We start from the raw sequence: 24,992 nt of genomic DNA, 5'->3' as shown, positions 1-24,992 counted from the left end.
GGACAAACTTTTCATTTTGGGGTGGAGTATCCCTTTAATACTGGTTAAAGCTGATTGGTTAATCTTAGCTGGTTTAAGCTTTATGTATCTGGTTTAACCCGACTCAAGCTAGTATTCATCTGGTTTTAGCTGGTCTCATATCCTCCAGACCAGACTTACCATATAAAGAAGCGGTCAAAACCCCTCTAAAACAAGTCTGCTAAACCAGCTATGACCAGGCTGGAAGACCAGGTAAGGCCAGCCAACCATCTTAGGCATCAGTTTTTCATCAGTCACTCACCTTACGACAGATATCTAGTCGGACGCTGAGGTCAGCACGATGGGACAGGTATGCCACTGCCATCAGGTCTCTAAAATTAGGAGTGGGATCTGCACCAAATAAACAACAAAACAGACCAATCAACACCTGAAGTGTAAAGTTGAAAACTGCCATCCACCTTTTCTTCAGTTTACCTGTGGCGAGCACCTGCTCATACAGACAGCGGACAGTAGTCATTGTGATGGGGACATCACCAAGGGAGCAGACCAGCCCAAGGTAGCCAGAGTCCTTGAGCTTGATGCGCATTTTACTGCGCTCAGGTATACGTTCACTCTTCAGGACTTTATACAAGACCTGCAGCAGAACATGTGTTCACATCACTCTGAAAGATACTGATCTAACCGTTTTTTGGTTTTAAAAGGTCATTTCAATACATGCCTTACTGCAATGGCAACCCTTAAAGTACAAGCTTATTCTCACCCTGAAAATTCTCTCACGAGCCTCGTCTCCATAGTTGGTTTTAAGCAGCAGACAGTAGAGCTGCTCCACCCTTTGCTCCAGTAGAACCGTCACAGCCTGCTCACGTGGAGATGGAGAACTTCTCAATACAGTGTGTAACACATCCAGAATACTGATCACCTACAGAGAAGGAGAACATTCGGTCAGCAATTAGCATGCTCTAGCCCTACCAGAATATCACCATAATAAGAAACAACACACGGACTGAAAAAGGTTCCTTCAAGGAAAAAGTATCAATTAATTAATTATAAATGTAATGACATTTTGATTATATATACACATTTTTAAAAGGTTCAGTAAAAAAATTCAGTTAATACAGCTGATGCAGTTTTGCTGATCGGATCACAAGTAGACAATGGAGACACATTCCCATTTACACCTGCTGTTTTAATCTCTCTTTTGCCCACTTTCCTGATTTCTTTGAGGGGAGAGTCTATGGCTGGGTGGGTTTCATTTTCATTTTCGTTCTAATAGCTGTAAAACTACGCCGAACATTGTGGGTTTGTGTTAGAGTCTGGAATGGTAAGAAAACAGGCTGAAATTTTTCACCTTACAATTTCAAACAGCCAATTCAAATCCCATCTAGTTGGCAAACTTCAACAACACATCCCATAATGTTTAAGAATTAGGACAGTTTCAGTGAGGACGTGGTCTTTAAAAAATGCATACGGGTCAGTTTTGTTTTATGAACCCATAAAACTATGAGATTGGCATTATAACATTCAATATGTATGAGCAATGCATTGAAAAACAATTAAATGCAAACGGTTCCACCCCAAAATAACACCAAGTAGTTGAGTCAATGTGCCTGGCTGGTTGGGATACTCGAAGAAACACTGATCTGACTCAGAAAGACACGGTTTACTCTATTCAGGAGTTCAACGCATTATCACAATTAGCTATCTGCATGTATTTTCTGCCTCAGAAGGAACACATTAGGTTTCGGAACAGAGCAAATTTGTGTTTGTGTGGGTCACCTGTTGCTCGTCCTGCACTATAGCAGCATAGGCTAGTACACTGTGAAGCTCCTCAGCAGTGGGGGATTTCAGAAGGTCCTTCAGCAGAGCAAAAAGAGCGATCTGCACCGTGTGCCTCTCATCGGACACAGGACTGCCATCCTTCTCCACACTGTGGACACAATAAGAACCGTTACAAAAATCTTTCATCCACACAAAATATTTCATTTTCTTAGATCTCCAAGCAAAATCATAATAGTGCTTCTCAGTTCTGAACGTACCTGTAGTGTGTCCGAATTGAGTCCAGGATGTACTGAACACCATACCTCTTACGAGTCTTCAGCTTGCCTTCATTGATGATGGTGGCAAGGTACTGCACATGACCTACAAACCAACACAAATACAGGCATACAGATAAAAGGATCTGGAATGAAATAATGGTAAACTATTTTATGGTAAACTATTCCCTTAGGACCTGGTTATTATTTGCATTTAATCTATGCGAGCTGAATAACAAAAAAAGCAATGGCTAATGCTATTGGGATGTGTTTTGGTTATTTACCCAGGCAGACTGCAAAGTGGCTGTGGCTCCAGATTCTGAAGTCAAAGAGCAGGTACTGATACAGCTGTGACAGAAGGGCGTTGTTGCCCTCGTTGGACACCTGCTTGAGCAGGAACTGACAGGCCATCAGTACACTCATGTCCATCATACTGCTGGGAACCTAAAGCAGAAAAAGAAGTGTTTTGCCATCAATCAATTAAAACACATAATCAAATTATTTCAATTATATGATGATCAAATTGATATGTGCTGAGCTTATTCCTTGCAGAAGATTTAAACAATACATAAAAAATTACCAAAGTTTGAGGTCAACCATTATTTTTATTCATAAAAGATGGAAATTACAGCATTAATTTAATCAAAAGTGACAGTACAGATCTTTACATTGATACAAAAAAAAAGATATATAAATGTACAAACCTTCTGGTCATAAAGCCATTCTGGGAAAAAAAAAATTAAATAATAATAATGATTCGCAAATAATTTCACACTAAAGACTGGAGTGATGATACTGAATATTCAGCTTTACCATCACAGGAATAAATAAAACTTTTAAATATTGAAAAATCAAAAAGTGACTTTACATTGTAATAATACTTCACATTATGACTTTTTTTTTTAATCAAATAAATGCAGCCTTTATGAGCAGACCCCAAACTTTTAAACAACAGTGTACATATTAATAAACATTTATAAATATGAATAAAAACTATTATTATAAATATAAGTGTAAACTAGTATGTATTTTAATGTAATAAAATGTTATACTTGTCCTACATGAATGCATTTAATTGACAGCCCATGTTTTAAGCCTGAGGATACTTATGTAACGACGAGTGTGTGTGTACTTTTCAACTCTTAAACCCGAGAAACTCTCTTCAAAGGACTTTACAAGATTTCAGGTCAGAGCAGACCAAAAGCAAATCAGATATGACTTTTAATTTTGTGGAACAATAAAAGCCACTGCTGAGCATAATGATCTTACAACAGATCAGAAATATATCAGCATCTGTTTCTATGAACTTCAGCTGCTGCAACAGAGACTATAGCCATAGATATAATCTTTACTTATCAAAGTCTCATAAAATGATCTGCTTAATAGCACATGCCTAGTATCTGATCTAATCTAATCTAACAGCCTCTGTTTGAAATGTTCATATTGATTACGTGTTAAATGTCACAGATGTTTAAACATGCTGTTGTGATAAACGTGTGAAATCTTGATTTGAATGAGTTTACGTCAGACACTCAAACCTCGCTTACTCATTTCTTTAAAGTTTCCTGGCATCAGATAAAACCTTAAAGCATGAGAAACTGTGGTTGTGTGTATATTGTGCAATATCATGGGACTGTTAACACAAGTGTTTCCTAACAGGATGCTACGCCTTGAAGACACATACACCAATATGTCCTGTTAGACGTCCAGACGCCCTCTCTATTCACCAGTGTGTGTGTGTACGTACCTTGCCGAGCATGGCTCCGATGATGGGCGGCCCGTGGCACTGAAGCAGACTCTCCTGATTGGCTGGATGGTTGCGCAGCATGTTCTTAATCATCAGCAAAAACGCTGCTACACTGTTCTTCTCTAAACGGCCCTCTAACACACATACACACACAAAGCAGCAATCGGTTTCACATTAGCAAAGTGTAACATTGACAAATTCTGCAATGGAAATCAACAGCCAAATGTAATATAAAGTTCAACTGCAGAACACGAAAAGCACAAACTCACACAGGCATATACAAACACATTTAGAATCACTCAAACACAACTTAATGAATCACAAACAGCATGCTCCGAAAACATCAATGGTGACTCATACTGCAATTACAGAAGAATTTACACCATAAATGTGCAAAGCAGCTCTAAAAAGCCAAATAACAAGCTGTTACCGTTAACGTGACTGTCAAAAAAAAAAAAAATCCTACAAAAAAGGAAAAATATTAAAACCATATTTTGCCTAGTGGTGTTTTAGAATGACTGATAATCTATTATAGCTTTTGCTAGTATTTTGAAACAGTTTTGTGTGTTTTATGAGTGTCATTTGTATTTTTTTCAAACGTCTATATGCTTTTACTGTTTAAAAATGCGTCCACATTGTCTTAGTTTTTAGTTCTAGTTTATTTACTTGTTATTTTAGCGCTAAACTAAAGAGAAAATGAGGAGTGTCTTGGCAACTAGTTGGAATACAACTATTTTTAGTTATTTTAATTGTTAGTTTTTGTTTTTAGTCTTAGTTTATTACGATAATAACCTTCACTTTCCGTTAAAAAGTAAACTTATTTTAGCAACGCATATTGATACAAAGCACCTATTGTACTAAATTGCACTCAAAAATGTATTCCTGTAATTACACACACACACACACACACACACACACACACACACACACACACACACACACACACACAGTATATGGCCAGTCAAATTAGGCAGGGTTTATGGTTCACTTCACAGAAAACGGAAGTAGCAGAACATTTAATATTTGACAACTGCTATGTAAAGTTATGCATGCTTTTCATTTTGAAGTTTTTTATCAGGCTTAATCAAAATATCACAACTCGATCTTCACAAAACTATCACAAAGCTTCAGACTTGCTTTTCATCTGCAATCATTCGGCCCATTAAACCTGCCCCTCCACAATCAGCTGCAAGCTCACATAGATTTTCGAGTGTAACTCTGAAATCTCAAAATCCAGGCACCAACTGACCGCTACAACCATGTCCCCAGCCTATCTTATGTTTTTTCACGATACAGAAGAAAAGATCTGTTGCCACTCCTTTTTTATCATGACTTTAATGTCCATGCAAATTGGTTTTGGAGTGAAATATGACTCAAACTTGGCAGTTTTGTGAGACTTACTTGTACATTCAATTCACAGAAACTACAGTAGAATCTGTTTATACTTTTAAGCTAATGCTTTTTCATTTGCCAGAGAGGGATTGGAATCAGACATGTTGCTACCAATGCGTCACAGCTGAGAGTCTACTGACCAGATGTCTTCCCCAGAGGCAACAGCATGCCGGCAGGGCCCCTGGAGGACGTGAGCTCTGGCCCGAGTAGATCTGAAGTCTCCTGACCTACAGTCTCGCCCTGGTCCAGTAAACACACCTGCTCCAGCAGGGGCAGGAGAGCTCCCATGCCACCGATTGAGCTCAGAACATCCTACACGCAAGTGACAAGATAAGATAATAAAACATAATTAACAATTACTGCTCATGCAGGGATGTATGAGATTATGAGTTTTGTTCTAGAAGTATGTGTTGAATAAACACATTTCCCAACACCGGCAAACACAAAATGCTGTAGTGATGTCAGAACAAGATCTGATCTTAAAAGAGAATGAAGCTGAGTGACAGATACACACCTTGACGTCCCAGTTCACCACTCTGTGACCAGTCAGCCTGCCATCGTAAAGATGGTTTGGGGACAAATCCAAACAGATCTGGATCTTAAAGGCCTACAAGACAAAATATTGTGGACAATTTTACCCATTTTATACAATGCACTTACTGTCTACATACATGTTTTTACATTGTAATTGTACATTTAAAAATACCTTCCTGTAATTTTGACTTTAATTTCTGAAGTCATCTATAATTAGACTTTCATCCCTATTCCGACCCCTTAACCCACCTTTAAACCTGTCCTTATCTTTAACCGTATCCCAATAGCAGGTTATCAAAAGTAAATGTATGTCCCACTTCAATATTCTGTTTATTAAAGCCAAGTATGAATCTTATCAAGTTAGTGTTTTACATTAATTTGACATTTATTCGAAAATAACTTTTAAGTTTAAGCAATATATTTTATTTGTGAATTTATGATCAGCTCTTCTTTTTAAGGTAACTTCTAACTATTTTTGAATTTTTCACATCATCAGCCATCAAAGTTTGGTAATTACTGGTTACAGACGTGGAGATTTACTTTAAATTTCATCAAGATGATAACTCACTAAAAACTCCTACAGATCATGTTTTCATGCCAGTTGAAGTCTTATTTTGACATCACAAAGTAGTTATATCTAAGTGTGTCAGATTTATAAGTTAGTCTTTCCATTAATGCCATTATATTGTTTATTCAGACTGAATGCAGAATGCACAAGAGGAGGGATTTATCACATGAACCAATCACAGCCGATCAAAACCAGTCACACCCAATCATATCACGAAGGTATCGCCTCCTCTCATGTGCAGGGTTCCTACATGTTTTCCATTTCAAAATTCCATACTTTTCCAGTTTTCAAATTTTCAAAGCCCTCAGTAGATTTTCAGACCATATTTAACATAAATGGTTTACAGAGCATTATTTTCAGCATTATATGTGGTAATGTGGGATATAGTACATTCATCAGTATATATATATTTTTGCATGGGAATGTTCTGCATGTTTACACATTAAAATTTCTAGTTTTATATAACCTATTTCCTCTGTGCATCACTGCCATCTTACTATGAACAAAACAAGAGCATGGATACATGAATATATAGAAATCCACTTGCTCAAAATTGGTCTTTTCTTAGGGTAGTACCTGTAATATCAAGGCCTATTGTCCAGTTTAACACATCCTCAGTGGCGGCACAGAAACCATGACAAAAAATGGGCTGATGGGTAAAAAAATTGCCAAGTTCAAGGGTTTATAAGAAAGACTGGTACTATAAAATAAAAAGTGTTTAAAATTTGACCTTTGTGAATTTCAACGTCTTAGAAACTACACAGCAAAATGGGCTGATGGCACAATAGGTGGCTCAGCGTGCACTGTCCTATATTCTCATTTAAATAATTTTTCCATGCACACACAAAAGTCCGAATATATTTTATTTTTGCAAAAATCCTTTTTCTATTCTAATCTAATATATATATATATATATATATATATATATATATATATATATATATATATATACTTCTCCAAACCCCATAGGAACCATGCATGTGACTTTCCACCATTCATTCTCACTTACCCCCCACCAAACCCACAGCATAATTTAGGGGGTCTGTTAAAAGTAAATGGGCTCAGGGGAGGCAAAAGAGATGCAGACTGTATGCGTGTGTGTACTGTATGTATCAGATGGATCAGTGAGAAGATAATTACTTGTGGGGTGTAGTATAACAATAGTTTACTGTTGACTTCTGAAGGTTCACCATCAGCTTTGAATAGAGAAACATTATTGGGACCTGCCAAGTGAAACAGAGATAGACATTCTGTTCACAAAGAGAGATAGTCACAAAGAAATGCTTGTTTCGTTTTGGATAGAAATGTGAAGTTCTGCATCATGAGTGCGGTGGATGTCTCATTTCTACCTGCAGTGAACAGGGCTCTTGCCTGAGCAGGCTGCAGGGCTTCATGGCAGATGAACACCGTGGCTAAAAGGCCACCCAGTGATGAAGGAGAGCCCCAGGCAGTGTCCTGCAGCCCTGCTGGGATGGTGTGAACCCGACTGTCCCGACTCAGACCTGGCTGCCCCCCTGTGGCTGCTGCAAAGGATGCAGGGAAGGACTGGGAACGTGCAAGGGTGGGTGGCCCAGCATGTGCTGCAAATGCCATCTCGGAGGGCGAGTAGGACGGGTTAGACAGGGTCGGAGAGGTAGTCATGGTGGTAGTGGTCCGGTGACCAGCTGATCCAATGCAGCAGGAAGTGAAAGGCTGAAATGTTGAGAGTTAAACAGACCAATGAAACAAAACATAATAACATAATAAATCAAACTCCAGCAGACAGTAACAGTTCCTTACCTCGTTCAGAGAAGGAAAGCGCAGGTGTGCTGTTTTACACTGCTCTCCATCCACATAAACAGTGACCACATTCTGTCCAAAGGGCCGACGGCCAGGAACGTGAACAATGGCTACTGAGTGCTAGAGCGAAGAAAAGAAGGGTAAGAAAAAGACTTTGAATACAGAATCAAAAATCTTACAATGATATCAGGAATGTAATCGGATTACTTTTTTCAAGTACTAGTAAAGTAAAGCATTGCTTTTAAATTTACAACAAAATATCGGAGTTACTTCTTCAAATAAGTATAAATATAAAATATAACTTTTTCCTTATTAAAAAAAATAAGCAAGCCCAGCCAAGGTAAGACAGGGTAACACAAAAGTAACGTACTGCATTACTTTCCATAAAAAGCAATGCAGTTCGTTACATTTAATGGAGTAATAAAATACTGTAACGCATTACTTTTAAAAGTCACTTTATCCAACTTTGGATATCTTAAAGTAAGATTCTTTAGCTGAAATCAAGCCAAAGAGGCTAGTCAAGCTAAAGCTAATTCTGCAAAAATACAAGTGATACTTCTATTAAAAAGCTGACTTTTTGTAAACAGAAAGGGTATTTTTTCCCAGCCACTGCCATTTTAAGCAATGTCTTATATTTATTTTCATACAAGTGTTGCATTTTCTTGCTTAAATTGTCTATGTGAATGTGTGTGTGAGTTGTGTGTAAGGTCACTAACCCAGGCACAATCATTGAATGGGTGTTCTGGCAGGGAAACGGCCATGTATTCCTTTTTAGTACATACTGCCACCACTAGAACTTCTTCTGTGGTGAAAAAAGCTTCAAAGCCAGTTCCGCTTGCTGTGAAGAAACTACACACAGGACACAATACAGCTTTTAAAGATATAAGTACACACAAAACAAATGGGTGTTAAATCATGGTGCAAATACCAGTCATCTGACGAACGCAAATGTTAGTACATCACATTGAGTCAAATAAATTCTGAGTCTGTTCAATAAGGTCAGGCACAAAAATAACTTTTCCAAGCTTTTTCAGTGCTAATTCTTCATTGCACATCTTTAGCAAATCCTGACACAGAACTATTTTAACGGCAAAAAGTTTGCGCTTAGTAAATCAGGCCCTAGGTGTACTAGACTTATGCAGGTATACAATATGTACAAGCATTTTGCAACAAGTAGACCTGGGCAATCTACTGAATATTCACCCCTTACTCACTAGTTATTATTTTATATTATTTTATTTATTATATAAAACTAATTGACAATTGTAAATATAATTAGCGTTTTGTAATCCTTCTATGTTTAACTGCAGTCACGAGTTCTGAGACATATTTTAATGTCATCTCTGAATCAAACATCAGTAGTAAAATTGTTGTTAATGTTAAAGGGATAGCTAACCCAAAAATGTTGTCATCATTTACATGCTGTTCCAAACCTGTATGAGTTTTTTTTTTTACGATGAACATAAAATAAGATATTTTGAGGAATGCTGTCAATTAAACAGTTGATGGTCCCCATTGACTTCCATAGTATTTCTTTCCCAAGACAAAAGGGACCAACATGTTTTTCAAAATATCTTCTTTTGTGATCCAAAAAGAAACTTCTTCAGGCTTGGAATGGCATGAGTGTGAGTAAATGATGACAAAATTTTCATTTTGGGGTAAACAATTGTAATTCCTGATTACAGATAAATGGAAATGATCAAATACTGCAGATGCACAATATGCATATTTACACAAACATTTATATAATACATATTAATGATGTTATGCCTCAAATCACCTATCACATTTAAAACTATTGCTTTAAAGATAGAATTTAATACAATTAACACTTAAATAGTTTAACCATGATTATAAAAAGAAATGTTTGCTGAGAATATTACAATGTTTTCTGATGACATTTTTATTCTAACACCTATCTATCAAGAGAATACCTGTAAAGCTGTTTCCTACGTGGTCCTTTAGCCATTCGAACCATATTATCTGGGTTTGTCAGGTGAGATTCTGAGTAGTGGTGCTGGGGAGGAGGAAAGTCTGTGTTGAGGCACAGCCAAGCGTGGAAAGCAAACGCGCTTCCTGGCCAGCGTTGTATAGCTGGCACCATAATACCCGCCATAGGGGGCGTAAGGTCAAAATACTGCAAGGCGCTGCATCCACCCTCTCCGCGAGCGGCCATGGCAGAAAGCACCCTTACCACGTGCCCACAGTACGGGTGAGGGGGTGCACCAGGCTCGGTCCGCAAGAGCTTCAGCAGACTCTTCAGTTCACAGGGCCGTAGAGAAAGAGATCCTAAGTCCTGAAGCAAGCCCAAGAGGGCATCGGCGCACTGCCGGTCGAGCCGCTCCGGGGATTCAGACAGCACCTCCAGCAAAGCGCCTACTAAGCCCGCCTCAACGGCTACAGTGCGGCAGGACAGAGTTCCTCGACACACGGCCGCCAGCCACTGGGACACCAGCAGCTGCAGAGAACGAGAGCCCAGATCAGGCAACCACTGCAGCAGCAGGAGCAAAGTCTGTTCGTTACTGATGCCCAACTGCATGGCCTGGGAATGCTCTCCTTCAACAGCCTGAGAGAAACAACAAGGAACCAGGGGATGGACAAAGCAGAAAATGATGCTATGAAAATATACAGTTTTTACGCATGACGATTCTCAGTCGTTATCCTGAAAAACTTACCGCATTTGATGAAAAACTTACTTATTGACCATTAATAAGTATGTTTAATAAGCATGCAAGTGTGTAGTAGGAAATTCAGTGTTATTTCAGTACTAATAATAAAATATTATAGTATTAATTAATTTCAAATTCATTTTTTTTTTTATATATTTTACATTTTCATTTTAATCTTAAGTTAGTTATCTTATTTTAGTAATTTTGTTATGTATTTTTCTATTTATATGTTTGTTGGAACTAAATTTTCTCTTACATTTTATATTATTTCATAATATTTTTAATTCATTTTTTTTTTTAGATTTTAAAATTTTACGTTTAATAAATCTTGTTGTGTTTTATTATTATTATTATTAAGGGTGTAACGGTACACAAACATAACTGTTCGGTTCATAGCCGTGTTCTGATGTCACTGTTCGTTGTAGTTTCAGTACAGCAGGGGGAAATACTAAACATCATTTTTATTTTCATTAAACAGTGATTTCAAAAGAAAAAAATCTTTTAAAATACATTTAATTATAATAAAATTTTTCTTGGGGATAAGAATCTACCTCAGTTTATGCTCTAAACCCTTTTAATAACTATCAGGTTATAATAAACAACAGAGCCCAAACTTAAATTGAATTAATATTTATTTTTAAATATCATTTCATGAACTGAGGCATTTATACAGCGATCTTCACACCACATCAAAGAGCACCATTTATTGCCATTTTAAATTTCTGGGGAAAAAAAAAAAGATACTTTCAGTTTTGTTTTTGTTATCTTCAATTTTAGTAATTCTGGTACTTGAACTTTAGTTTAGAAACATCCCTCTCTATGTAAAATGAGCCCACATGAGACTCACATGAAAGTGTGTCATTTTAGTTATTATTATTTTTACAAAGTACCATTTATTACTTTATGAAAAAAAAAAAAGGAAATGTAGGTCACACCGTCTGTGATAGTAGTTACACTCACTCACCATGTTCATCAGCTCCTGCAGGAGTCTTTTGGTGGGCTGTCCTTGACTTTTTAACACATCAAACAACTGTGAGTAGCCAATCCGCTCCTTGAAGACCTCCTGTAAAGACCACACAAAACCACAGTTACATTACAACTGAACAAGCACATAATACAACCATGCTGCTCCCCAAAATAAACTGAAAAACAAAAAGGTATTATAAAAAGCAGGAACCTTATCACATGAAATCAGGATATTAAAGGGGATATTGTGAAAAACTTCACATTTATAAGACCAATTAGAAAGTCTACTATGTAAATAGCTTTCACAATGCAAGGCCACCCAGATTATTTTTTTAAACTGCCCTGCAAAAACAGAGAAAACATAACCATAAACCTTCACAGTTGTGCCACAGTATAATGTTTACTTTGCAAAGAGGGTGTTTTTGAAGAACGGGGCGGCATAATCTATATTTAACCCAACAGCAAAGACGTTAGCCAATAAAAACAAGGACATTTACATAAAGAAATAGCAGTAAAAAAGAGAGAGAAAAAACAATGTCATGAAATCTATCTCATGACATTGCATTTTGGTACTAAGAAACCTAAATACACTAATAATAAGCAAAAAACAGGATATGGGATTATGATACTTTTGCACCTGCCTGATAAATAACCCAGTAAAATAAAAAAGGAAGTGCCATGTCGTAATGTCACCATGAGTGACCTGGTTCTGCAGAACCACATCAAATGTGCTGATAAGATTAACCGCACATGCATAAGGGGCACATTTATCATACACAAGCACTTTGACTTATCACGCTGATAAGACGAGAGACGTCTGCAAGCTGACCTTTCAGAAGAAACATACATAAGGAACGAGAAGAGAGGAGGTGTAAGACATGAGTCGATGACGTGTCATACCTTGGCAGAGGGCGAGTTGCTCATTATGGCGGTGAGAACTCGAATGGCGTGTACTGTGATGCAGTCAGAGCCCTTTTCCCAGACCTACACTCACATATGCAAAACACACACATCATTTAGTTCATATTCACATTTGAATGTAGCAAATGATTGGTTCACCCAAGAATATGTATTTCCAAGCCCATAGGAGAATTTTTTGAAAAAACAATGATGCTTTGTGGGACATTTTGGATTTTAATACGAACATAAACAATGACGAATGCTTTTTTTTGTTATCCTGACACTTGAGAAAACTTGGAATATAGTGCATACAGGCAACTTCAATTCTGTAATTATGGTGTTTAAGACCATTTTAGTGTTTGACACACTATAGATACTGTTGTAAGAGCTGAATAGCTTTTTGCTTTCCACAGACAATAACTGCAAAATATGGGTTTGGAATGACATCAAGGTGAGTAAATCATGACACTGCCATTCAACGTTTTGTTGCCAGTAAGGTTTGTAAGAAATACACACTTTTTCATGGGCAGCCATTTATGCTGCGGCGCCCAGGGAGCAGTTGGGGGTTCGATGCCTTGCTCAAGGGCACCTAAGTCATGGTATTGAAGGTGGAGAGAGAACTGTACATGCACTCCCCCCACCCACAATTCCTGCCGGCCCGGGACTCAAACTCACAACCTTTCGATTGGGAGTCCGACTCTCTAACCATTAGGCCACGACTTCCCCGTGTGTATATACACACACACACACACACACACACACACACACACACACACACACACACACACACACACACACACACACACACACACACACACACACACACACACACACACACACACACACACAGTATATATTAAAATAGAACTGTATTTTTGTATAACTGTATATAAATAAATTGATTTTCAAATAAATGCAGCCTTGATGAGCATAAAACACTTTTTTTAATCTTACCAACCCCAAACCTTTGATCAGTAGCATAAACATTTTTGAGTAAAATATTCCTTTCAATATACAGTTTCAGAGAGAAGCATGCAGATATGAATCTCCTTGAAGTGCAAGATTCTGTTCAAAACAAACTGAATACAAATTCATGTTATGAATTAAATTAAAGAGATTAAAGCATGCAACAGTAGAGCGGATTTCTCACTTTTAACCTTAAAATATTTACCACCACTCCACCACAAATATCCCACCAAAGACCACCAAATCAAACACACACCAAATGTTACACCCACAGCTACACTAGACATGCAAGAAAATCTAGAAACACTCTGCACACTGCAAGACAACATGCAAAATGACACAGCCTTGCAAGTACATCCAACAAACTACACACACACACACACACACACACACACACATACACAAACACAAAACCACAACCAGCAGGATCCTCACCCTCCAACTCTGTGTACTGACACTGCAATAACTTTTAAAATGTACTTATGTGGTACTATGGTATCAAACAGTAGTTTCATGGTGCTACGTGATCTCAATATTGTTATCATTAACTAATACTAAATATTTTAATTAAAAAAGCTAAGGTAAAATAAAATATAATTATTAGATGAAATGCTGACTGACTGAACAAAGTTTAAGTGAAGTATTAAAATAATGAACTGAAATCAAAAACTAAAATTAAAATAAAATCAAAATTATTTAGAAATATAAATAATTATAATAAATATATTAATAAATATACATATAACAAATATAAATATAAATGAATAATTAAGCAAAAACCAATTAAATGACTATATATAAATATATAATCTGATTCAAAATATTAATAAAAACTATAATAATAGTATATAACATACTAAAACAACACTGAGAATAAATGGTGTTACGTTAGTTGATATTGAATACTTCTGGAAATATTAAGGCTTTACTCCAGTTAAAACTATTTTTAAAAGCATTTAGCTAATTCCTTAAAAAATGCATGCATTTTGCTTTTATAAAATCATGTAATACTTGTAGGTTTAATAATAATAATGATATTAATAATAGGTTACACTTTATTTTAAGGTGTCGTTGTTACAATGTAATTATACATTTAAGAATGTACTAATATTAATTAACAACTATATAGCTAGGATTAGTATAAAGCTTATTGTTACTTGCATGTAATTATTCATAATTTATTGTTATTAAAATAGTAAGTACATGTAATGTGTAACGAAACACCTTACAAGTGTTTTACCATAATAAAGATAATAATAATAATAATATTATTAAAAATACAAAAACATTTTAAATTTTTTTTGAGAATGAATATTAATTTATCCATGCATAAATGAATTTGAAAATAAACACATTTTTGACATTCATATATGCATGCAAACACATTTTAAATAAATAAATGGGTGTAAAGAAAATTTATTCTAGATCATTTTGCATGACATTGTAGCAGTCTGACGCCAGTTTTCCCCTAAAATATTGATGATATCTATCAACTAAATTAGAATACAATAGTACCATCATGTCATATCCAACTACCATGGATTTACTAATGTTTTAAGGTTTCATGTTTTCATTGCATTTTAAGTCATCTGTGTCACTAACTGGCACACGCACCGACAACATGCAGATGTTTTGCTACTGTATATTCACCTAGACAACATTGCACGCTGTTCATGCTGAATCTAATGTTGCTCAGTCAGCAGTTGTGCATCTGTGTATTCGTCTGCGTGTCTGTGTTTGTGTCAGTCAAGTGAAGGATGGGTTTCCTGCTGACGAACGCCACACGGATCAGCGGTGAAGGGAAAGTACCTGCTCCACTTCAGCCTCTGTGAGCAAACGTGTAGTGAGGTCACATTGGCCCTCACACTCCACCTTAAACCTGTTACTCTGATAAAGCTGCAGGACAGACACACATTCACACACACAGCGTCACAAACGCATGAACACAGTCATGAGATAAAACAAGCAAGCAGAAATTTTACTTACTGACAGACCGAGCAAAACGTAATGAAAAGGTAATAGACGAAAAAGAGAAGCTCTGTGAAATCCTCATTACACAACATAATGGCTAGTTACAACACACTCAAACCACCCAGCTTACCCAGATCCACTGTGATCACATACAAACATATGACGCAGAACCTAGATTTCATCACAGGACAGAAACACAGGCTGTGCTACAAATAATTACTGTTCGTCACTTTGATGCACTGGGCTGTAAATCGTCTGTCATGGTTAATTTTTATCTATCAGTAAAATATATTGGCCTTAATGGGTCAATGACAAATAAAAGTGTCTCATTTAAAATAGATTTTCACAAGTTCTTAGAAATGCAGCATTTGTATTAATGTTGGTTTCATGTGGTTTCGAAACATTTTTATATCATCTTTAAAGAAAGATTCAATTGAACTCGTCAAGTAGTTAATTATTCATTTAAATGATTACTTGAAATACAATTATAATTCAACATCATACATTTTAGTGAGCTGCAAAACATGATATTTAATATCTGAAATGAACTATCCTTGTCCTGTCAAAAGCCGAACTAATTGATATTTCTATCTGCAGGGTACCTCTTTATGATATAATTTCCTGTTTTTTTTTTGTTTTTTTTTTATATACAGTATATGGCAGACAAATGATTTTCATGATATTATATTTTATTTTTGTCACACTTTATTTTAGGGTCCAATTCTCACTATTAACTAACCATTAACTATGACTTTTGCCTCAATTAACTCCTTATTTGCTGCTTATTAATAGTTTATAAGGTAGTTGTTAAGTTTAGGGTATTGGGTAGGATTATGGATGTCATGCATTATATGTACTTTATAAGCACTAATAAACAGCCAATATGTTAATAATAGACATGCTAATAAGCAACTAGTTATTAGTGTGAATTGGACCCTATACTAAAGTGTTACCTTTATTTTTTTTAACAATTTAAGCATTTCCTTTTTGTTCAATGCACCAAATGCATGTGAAAGAACTGCTTTATATGCTGATTGAAATAAATCTGAAATAAAATATAAATATTAGCTAAATAATAAAAAGAAAATTAGAAATGTTGCTTTGGTATTTGAAATATGTTAAGGTGAAGTACTAAAATGCATGACTGATATAAATATAAATGTAGATATATAAAAAATAACAAAAAATAAGACAGTTGGCACTACCCTGACAGCTTTTATATTTTAGTTTTTTCTTCTTATTCGGCTGATGAAATGCATTTAAACGAAATGCTTCAAATCACTACAGACATCCTTCAGTGGGAATGTTTCCTGAGTAGGGAAAAATCAATGGATCTTCTATCACTGTAAAATATCAGTCACTACTTTTAAATTTGATGAATGACAAAGACATTTTAGTTTAAAGCAACCTCTGGATTGAACCCATGCAAATCTGTGCTTGAGATAACTCTGTCAGAACAAACATCAGCAGACCGCCACATTTCCACTGTCTGCAATGTCTCATCAATCCACAGGGTTGGAAATGTGAAGCGCTGCTGCAGATATCTCAGAGGGTTTAAGAAGGTAGCGTTCTGACCTTGCTGTTCTGGATGAGGCGGAGGATGTGCTCGAAACAGTTGCTATTGAGAAAGATAGCCTGCAACACCGGCCGGTCTGAACACTGCAGGATCTCTGGGATAGCATCTGCAAGGCAAAAACACAAGAACATGCAGTCTTTTTGACTTGTGCCCTCTGGAGAGATAGAACCGTGCCAGTTTGAAGCACTTTAATGAACAGTGCTGGGACAGCTGCATTACTCATGGAGAAGAAATTAAATGCAACCAAATAGCTGTTTACAACCAAAGTTGTAGTGGCACCATGAAAGCTACTAAACACAAAAACAGACTTTGGGAACCTAATAAACACAAAAAAAAGACAGTCATGGGAGTAATACTAGTTTGGGAGAACACAAAAGAAGATTTTTGTAGAATGTATATAGAGAGTCTTTTAACCAGAGTCAATGGGGTGAAATTTTTTGAAAATATCTTCAATTGAGTTCCACAGAAGGAAATCATTTTTAAAAAACAAATGTGATGACAAATATTCTCTTACTCAGCATATGTTCGAGAAGGGTAACGAGGTTATCGTCCCAGGCCTGCATATCTCCCTGCTGGCTGTCTGGTGGTCGGTTCCAGTTGAGCAGCTGGAAGTAATTATCCAGTACTGTCCGGATCTCCACCTGCCTCTCGTTTGGGCTGCTGGAGTGCAGAAGGTGGATCATTGCAGTCAGGCACCGCAGGGTCATTTTGAGCAGCCAAGGATCCTTGGTCTCTTGTGGGGGTGAGGCAGGAGTGAGGCACCAGGAATGCAGCACAGACATGAGGTCCTTCACAGCCTGGGGGGTGATGGAGAGAAGGCCGTTCCTCTAAAAAAAAAAAACAACAACAGCACATTACACACTGATATAGTAAGGTATGTGGTTGCAAAATCAGAGATCCCTCTGAAATCCCTCATGCGTTAAAACATGACCAGAGAGTCTCATTTACCTTGCATCCACTGATTACAGCTCCCTGTAGATGCACCAGTCTCACCACGAGCGGCTCTGGGATTAGTTCGCTCTCTTGTAGGTAGTCTGTGGGTGTAGCCAGTCATTTAGTCACAAGAATATTAAAGCTGAGCATTCTTTGTGCAATTGTTATTACTGTAACATTTTAAGGCACAAAAAAGTATTTTTATTGGAGAGAAAGTTCATAAAAAAATTTAAACCGTCATCATTTACTCACTTTCATGGCTTTCCAAACATGCCCATTTAATCATTTTCTAGAACACTGAAGACAACATTCTGAATTTTTTCATACAAATAAAGTCGGTGTGGTCCAGTTTTGTTTGACAGAATTAAATAATGAACCACATATCATACAAAAACACTTCAAATGAGGCTTCAAATGAACAAAAATAAACTTAAAACACAAAGACTTGTCAGAATTAACCAATTTAGGACTTAAAATGCTTTTGTTGTTCTGTTAACTGAAACTACAAGAAAGAAATAATAAACCCCGAAACAAAAAACAAAACAAAGCTAAACTAAACTAAACAAACAAAAGACCCTAAAGAAACAAAACAAAACTAAACAAAACAATCAAAAAAATAAAATAAAATTTAAAAACAAAACACAGAATATGGACCAGGAGTGTTTATGAGTTTTAAATTGCACCACAGTGAGGACCTTAGATTTCATTTTGGGGGTGATTTGCCATATCACTCAAATAAACACAAAATTCTGTTGCAAAACCCTAAAGCGTGTGTGTGTTCATATGGCCACCCTACCTTTGAATTTAGGACATGTAGATGAGAAAAAAAAAATCGAACAAACCTCATACAAACAAGTTTACCATTACGTCATAAACACGATGTGGAGAAACCTTTTGGTAAAAAACAACTTTTTAGCACAATAATCTAGTTTATCTCGCCTCACGACCACTTGCTACTTGGACCCACTGCAGCTTGACTACTAACTGCATATAGATGTGGAAGTTGCTCCATAGAGCTTATAATCACATGAACAAAGCTTGCATCATTATCAGGATTATGTTGTTTGATTTAGTCATTGCCTGCAGGCTGCAACAGTCCTGCTTCTCAGATTTGTTAAGTTTTGTGCTTATAAAGCTTACAAATCTTACAAATCCCATTCCTCACTCTTTACTGCCTCAACCGTCCTATAGATCACATTATCTCAATAATCTATTAATAAAATAGAGACCTCTCCCAATATATCAATATATGGAAGGTTGCTTCTACAGAATGTCCAGACAGAGCTTGACACAAACTAACAGAAGAAACAACCATCTATCACTTAAAAAAGGACAACTCCACTGATTCAGGATGATTTACATGAAGCACATTTAAAGGCAAATAACATGACAAAACAGAGCCCTTAATCACTATGGATTAATACAGTAGGGATGAAATCGCCACTTCTTTACAAACAAGATTTTCTCCTGGGAGGCGGGATGTGCAATATCTCCCAGGATGTGAAGATGGGAGTAAATGGAGAAAATTAAAGATTGTGTCAGAAGGCAGGAATGGGTGACATACCGTGGAAGAGCAAAGGAAGCTCCTCTGGTAGAACAAGAGGTGAGAATTTATACTTGCTTCTCTCCAGCATACTGACCTCCTCCCTGAAAAACACACAAATCAAAGCTCTTTTGGTAATATCTACTTAGTTCCTATTTACCAATAAAGCAATAAGCTACAGGACACCACAGTAAATCTTCTTAATCTATAATCAAGAATATATCTTGAATTTTCATGTTTTAAGCATAAATCTAGCAAAGAGTTAAAATATTATTTAATAATATGGAACAACAGCAAGCTGGGTAGATTACTTGCAAATCGTAATCTGTTACTGAATCCAAATTACATGAAAGAAATTGGAATTAGTATTATAATACATAACATTTTAGGAAATATAATCAGACTACTTTTTGATTACTTTTGACTTGTTGATTAATCAACTCTTCTTTTTTTACCCACTTGCAACTTGTTTCTTGTTGGAAGCATAAATAAAAAATAATAAAAATTTAATAAATTGTTCATTAGTCTATTTATAGGCTGTTTACAGGGGCCAAGAAAGGGGGACTGTTGCATAATACACCTCAGTTCATAACCTGCACATTAGTGGATGGGCAGAACAATGCACACATACTGTGAGAAGTTTGCGCTGTGTGTATTTCAGACAGCTGAGCACAAGAAGGCTTGAGAGCTGAGAGGTGAGGAATGGGTGTGTAATTAACTGTTAGAGTGGAGCTGAAACAGAGCTAGCTGCTCTTAATGGCTCCTACGCATTCTTGTTGTGGTTTAACACCCTGCCCAACTAATAGACACACACTCACCCTGCCTGCCGTCTCCTCCATGTCTGATAAGGGTCAAAGAGATTTTCGCACAGCAACAGGCCATGTTGTACCACCAACTGTAAAGTGCTCTCATCATCTGGCTTCTTCTTCAGCTGTAACAGGCATACATAAACACACTCAAATTAATCTTACACAATACACAGACCTATCTGTTTCTGGATCGTTAATGCACAAACATTCCTTTGAATAAAGCAGAGGTCTTCCACCCAAAGCTTTCTGACTCAACCTGTTCTTTTAGTTCAGAAACCTACATTAACATTACAAGCACATGCATAGTAATAACAATAGCTGCATAGTAATATACAAGCATCAAGTGAATCAAAGTTTCATTGGCATGTTTGGAATAAACAAACATTAAAATATTTGAAGTAGCTTTAAAAACAAAATACCAGAGTAAAAAAGTAGAAATCATGAATATAACAGTGGCTTCCTGATATTTATAGAATAATGGAATAATGGAATAATGAATAATGGAAAGGTGACAAAAAAAAGATGATGAAAGGGGATTTGGATTATGAAATGACGCAAACCTAGAATCAAACTCGCATTTCCCACATAAGCACCATGGCTCAGTATATCAGCAGGGGTGCAGACTGCTATGAAACTGTTTCACAGACTTATTGACTTCTTACCTGAGTCAAACAGAAGTTTAGGAGCTTGATTGTCTCAAAAACAAACCCCGGGGTCTTTTCAGAGTCTATATTCTCCATATTCCTACAAGCAGAGATTCACACCAGAAATGGTATTACTGTACACTCAGGGAAGATCCACATCAGCTATGCAATTTGGCATAAACTGCTGGCTTGCATTATCCCTGCTGTTTGAAGACAGAAGCTTATCAACAGGGGTTTGAGTCACTGGGGCAATATCGCAAAGAGAATGATGGTGCTCACTCTGTGCTCAGTGGGCACTGACCTGCAGATGATGATGAAGAACTTGATGAGGAGCAGTGGGTGTGGAGCAGTGCTGCTCTGATCCTGCCCTGACATGTGGAGGGCACTGTGCCACAGCTGGGTGCTGAGGAACACCAACACCTCCTTGGGGAGGAGGGGGACATCGGCACTCCATTCCTCCAGCCTGCAGGCAAAAGGAAGGATGTTTTGTTTGCTTTTTGTTTGTTTTTGTTTAGATTTTTGTTTGTTTTGGTTTCATTTTGCTTGCTTTCTTTTTGTTTGTTTCGTTTACATTCTTGTTTTTTTGTTTGTTTTGTTTACATTTTTGCTCATTTTTGGTTTTGCTTTTTTGTTTGTTTTGTTTACATTTTTGCTCATTTTTGGTTTTGCTTTTTTGTTTGTTTTTGTTTTGCTTTAATTTTTGCTTGTTCTTTGTTTTTTTTCTTTTTGTTTGTTTTGTTTTAGTTTAGCTTGTTCTTTGTTTTTTCTTTTTGTTTGTTTTGTTTTAGTTTTTGCTTGTTTTTTTTGTTTTGCTTTTGTAGGTTTTGCTTTTTGTTTTGTTTTAATTAATTTTGTTTTGATGAGGCACTAATAAATATACATTTAAAAAAAATCAAAGCACTATTTTCAGTCACTGAACATACTGTATGTCTTGGACTTACACCCTGGCAATGTCCACACAGAGCACAATTTAATGTTACGTCTGCTCAGTTTGCTTTAAATTGTGCATGTCTACGGCTTTTGCGTCACATTTTGCAGTTTTGATGTTACTTAAAATCTTTTTCAGACAGCCTCAAGATATTTTTATATAGCTGATATTTTTCTAAATTTTAAACAAGCAACCCTAGCTAAACCACAACATTGGGCTGGAATTGATCCTTCATCTCCAACATAATCTTTAGATCACAGATCTGGTGTGCACTGAATTAGCCAATATCAAGACTCACTATATCAGTGATCTATATCTGCAGGATGAGATGAAACTTTACAAAATGTAGATTTTTCAAACTCACCAACGAGCAATTTAATGAGCAATTGAACAAATATAGGCCTTAAAATACCATCATAGTTAGAGTTCCATCTGGACCTGACCACCTACAGATCAACATACTGTGCCTGTGATATTTTTATAGGTCAGCATGTAAACGACTCACCGACGAGGCTCCGTCGACTGCACATCAATGACCTTCTCAAAAGATGCCACGAATGCCTCCAACCATTGCTGCAGATAAATGACATCTTTCTGAAAGACAGAGAGAGATCAAAGGAAAAAGTAAGAGGCTGTAAAACATGTTTGACAGGACAACCCCAAGGTCAGAAAGGTCTAGCTACAAACAAACTCACACATAAGATAATCCAAACTGCTGATCTTTGTGTGTCTATGGTTTACTCCTTTTGGATCTAAATTGTTCTACTTTTAAAACCACATCCATTGTGCCCAGTCCAGTTGTTTTTGAACACATAATTTGTGAAAAACATATCTCATCGGGGTCAAATGAGCTCGAAGCCAGATTATTCTGAACTTCCTTAATACCAGTTAATCAACTATCCCAGTCAACAGTCTCTCAGGCAAACTTGGAAATTATTTAATTTTGCACATGCGTGGAAAACTTTTACACCATGAGCATGACTGGGTGCTATCTTCAAAATCAGAGCATGCACACCCTTGTGTTAACACAACAGGAAACTAAAGGGTATGCAAACTTGTGCAGTGTAACAGTGGATACTGTGAATTGTAATGCAATAAAAGCAGTCACAATGGCTTTGTCTATGAGACAAAAAACAAGTTGCACTTGCACAATCCATAATGTCTTGCATTAAACTGTTTGTTCAATACCAATATGCGCCTTTTAGGCATATACGAGGTACATGCTGTGCTGCCCCAGTAACAACCCATTGTACACCTAATGTAAAAATCAATTCTGACAGTGTACATCATAATGTTTGCCATATGCCAACAATTATCAGTAGCTGTATTAGTTCTTTGATAAACAGATCTTAAAATCGCCACTATTGCAATCTAATCTACAAGAAATTCCAATTATCGCTCTTCAAATCATATTGTTGATAGAAGTCCCTTTTGTCTGAGCTGTGAAGCATGAAATTCTGTCGTCTTTCCACTTTTTCGAGAATGTGCTGGAGAAAAGAAAGCTTATCATGGATGCACACCTGGATCTAATGCCAGCAAAGGTGCATAAACCATTAGTCATACTGCAAACCTGCTGTTTGATCTCATTAATCCATAATAACTGAAACAGAAGGCCTAGTTAAACAGATCACATGGGTAATTTAATAAGATAAAGTCTTTGTAGAAGGTTCATGTAGCAATGCATATCTTCATACAGAAGAAAGAAAACTGAAACTTGAATGCAATGTAAGCAGAATGCAGTAGAATAATAATTCTTGACTTTCATTTTTTTGGTCATCATTATCAATCAATAAAAGGAAATACTGATTTAATTAATCTTTGATGGAGAGATCACAATAACATTTACTGTAAAGTTCAGTCAAGAATGAGTCACATGTGTTCCAACACGAATAAACCCTTGCATGTCATTGGAAAGCGGCTGGTGGAAAACATTTCAAAGAGTGAGGAGCTATGCTTAGCTTAAATGATGCGACTTGATCCACTTACTCATATAGGGGAAGTTGGACTGTCAGCAGCTTCATAAATACACTCTCCGATATGTACACACTATGATAGCAAAATACAGAGGGCTTCTGGCATACCAAAACAATGAGCACTGCAGCTGAAAGCAACTGTAAAATAACAATAAGTGGAAAGAATCAAACTTTACCAATTGTTGTTCATTTAGGGGCCAGTCCATGTCTCATGGCAGGTGATGTGTGGTGGAGGGGCTCTTGTTACCCCGGTCTCTGCTGAGCCCCCACCAAGTTGCTTCTATTAATTCCAGAATGTGTCACCTGGAAGCCTCAGAATCATTCAGAATCCATCATGACGCCTCCGCTGGTTTACTTCTCTGCTCTTTTCTGCTCTCTTGCTGTCTGTACTTCTGTCGAGCAACCAGGAAATGGCAAGTCACTTTAACTGAGCCATATTTCCTGTCTTCTCTAAGCTGGGCTCATCGTCACCATGTTCTCTTCCTCCTTTGCCACTACCACAGCTTTACTGGTAGAGTACGTTTCATCTCGCTATGAGCCATCTGATGCAACCTTTCACAAAATTTTGAATAAAAATTCTGTCTTTACAGGTGCATCGCAATGAAGTAGAATGTCATGGAAAAGTTCATTTATTTCAGTAATGCACACAGACTGGAGTAGTTTAAGCCTTTGGTTATTTTAATTGTGATGATTTTGGCTCACATTCAACAAAAACCCACAAATTCACTCAAAATCTCAACAAATTAGAATATGGTGACATGCCAATCAGCTAATCAACTCAAAACACCTGCAAAGGTTTCCTGAGCCTTCAAAATGGTCTCTCAGTTTGGTTCACTAGGCTACACAACCAGTGTAGCCTAGTGGGAAAGACTGCTGATCTGACAGTTGTCCAGAAGACAATCATTGACACCCTTCACAAGGAGGGGAAGCCACAAACATTCATTGCCAAAGAAGCTGGCTGTTCACAGAGTGCTGTATCCAAGCATGTTAACAGAAAGTTGAGAGGAAGGAAAAAGTGTGGAAGAAAAAGACGAACTGAGGGAACCGCAGCCTTATGAGGATTGTCAAGCAAAATCGATTCA

The 24,992-nt window shown here is 36.9% G+C and overlaps 1 protein-coding gene across 3 annotated transcripts in view; it reads right to left on the bottom strand.

Moving 5' to 3' along the window:
• nbeal2 (neurobeachin-like 2) overlaps nucleotides 1-24,992 on the bottom strand; it is a 66,446-nt gene that overhangs the window by 32,867 nt on the left and 8,587 nt on the right. For 2 of the 3 annotated variants that reach the window (XR_009437674.1, XM_059567529.1), the window contains exons 2-26: nucleotides 22,443-22,531; nucleotides 21,311-21,472; nucleotides 21,028-21,109; nucleotides 20,375-20,487; nucleotides 19,578-19,660; nucleotides 18,029-18,114; nucleotides 17,595-17,907; nucleotides 17,080-17,186; nucleotides 15,343-15,429; nucleotides 12,568-12,651; nucleotides 11,666-11,764; nucleotides 9,967-10,598; nucleotides 8,749-8,881; nucleotides 8,033-8,152; nucleotides 7,603-7,945; nucleotides 7,394-7,476; nucleotides 5,666-5,758; nucleotides 5,292-5,463; nucleotides 3,760-3,893; nucleotides 2,297-2,456; nucleotides 2,016-2,118; nucleotides 1,756-1,906; nucleotides 740-898; nucleotides 454-613; nucleotides 281-369 (exon numbers count right to left, since the gene is read on the bottom strand). Coding sequence is in view for 2 of the 3 variants with exons in the window: in XM_059567529.1 (XP_059423512.1) it covers nucleotides 281-369; nucleotides 454-613; nucleotides 740-898; nucleotides 1,756-1,906; nucleotides 2,016-2,118; nucleotides 2,297-2,456; nucleotides 3,760-3,893; nucleotides 5,292-5,463; nucleotides 5,666-5,758; nucleotides 7,394-7,476; nucleotides 7,603-7,945; nucleotides 8,033-8,152; nucleotides 8,749-8,881; nucleotides 9,967-10,598; nucleotides 11,666-11,764; nucleotides 12,568-12,651; nucleotides 15,343-15,429; nucleotides 17,080-17,186; nucleotides 17,595-17,907; nucleotides 18,029-18,114; nucleotides 19,578-19,660; nucleotides 20,375-20,487; nucleotides 21,028-21,109; nucleotides 21,311-21,472; nucleotides 22,443-22,531 (3,837 nt within the window). In the remaining variant the exon portion in view is untranslated. The remainder of the gene's footprint in view (nucleotides 1-280; nucleotides 370-453; nucleotides 614-739; nucleotides 899-1,755; nucleotides 1,907-2,015; nucleotides 2,119-2,296; nucleotides 2,457-3,759; nucleotides 3,894-5,291; nucleotides 5,464-5,665; nucleotides 5,759-7,393; nucleotides 7,477-7,602; nucleotides 7,946-8,032; nucleotides 8,153-8,748; nucleotides 8,882-9,966; nucleotides 10,599-11,665; nucleotides 11,765-12,567; nucleotides 12,652-15,342; nucleotides 15,430-17,079; nucleotides 17,187-17,594; nucleotides 17,908-18,028; nucleotides 18,115-19,577; nucleotides 19,661-20,374; nucleotides 20,488-21,027; nucleotides 21,110-21,310; nucleotides 21,473-22,442; nucleotides 22,532-24,992) is intronic. The other variant, XM_059567530.1, reaches the window with a different exon arrangement.

This window comes from Carassius carassius, chromosome 15 (genome assembly GCF_963082965.1).
Source record: "Carassius carassius chromosome 15, fCarCar2.1, whole genome shotgun sequence".
In the NCBI taxonomy this organism is placed as follows: domain Eukaryota; kingdom Metazoa; phylum Chordata; class Actinopteri; order Cypriniformes; family Cyprinidae; genus Carassius; species Carassius carassius.
This window is presented reverse-complemented; position numbering and strand designations above follow the sequence as displayed.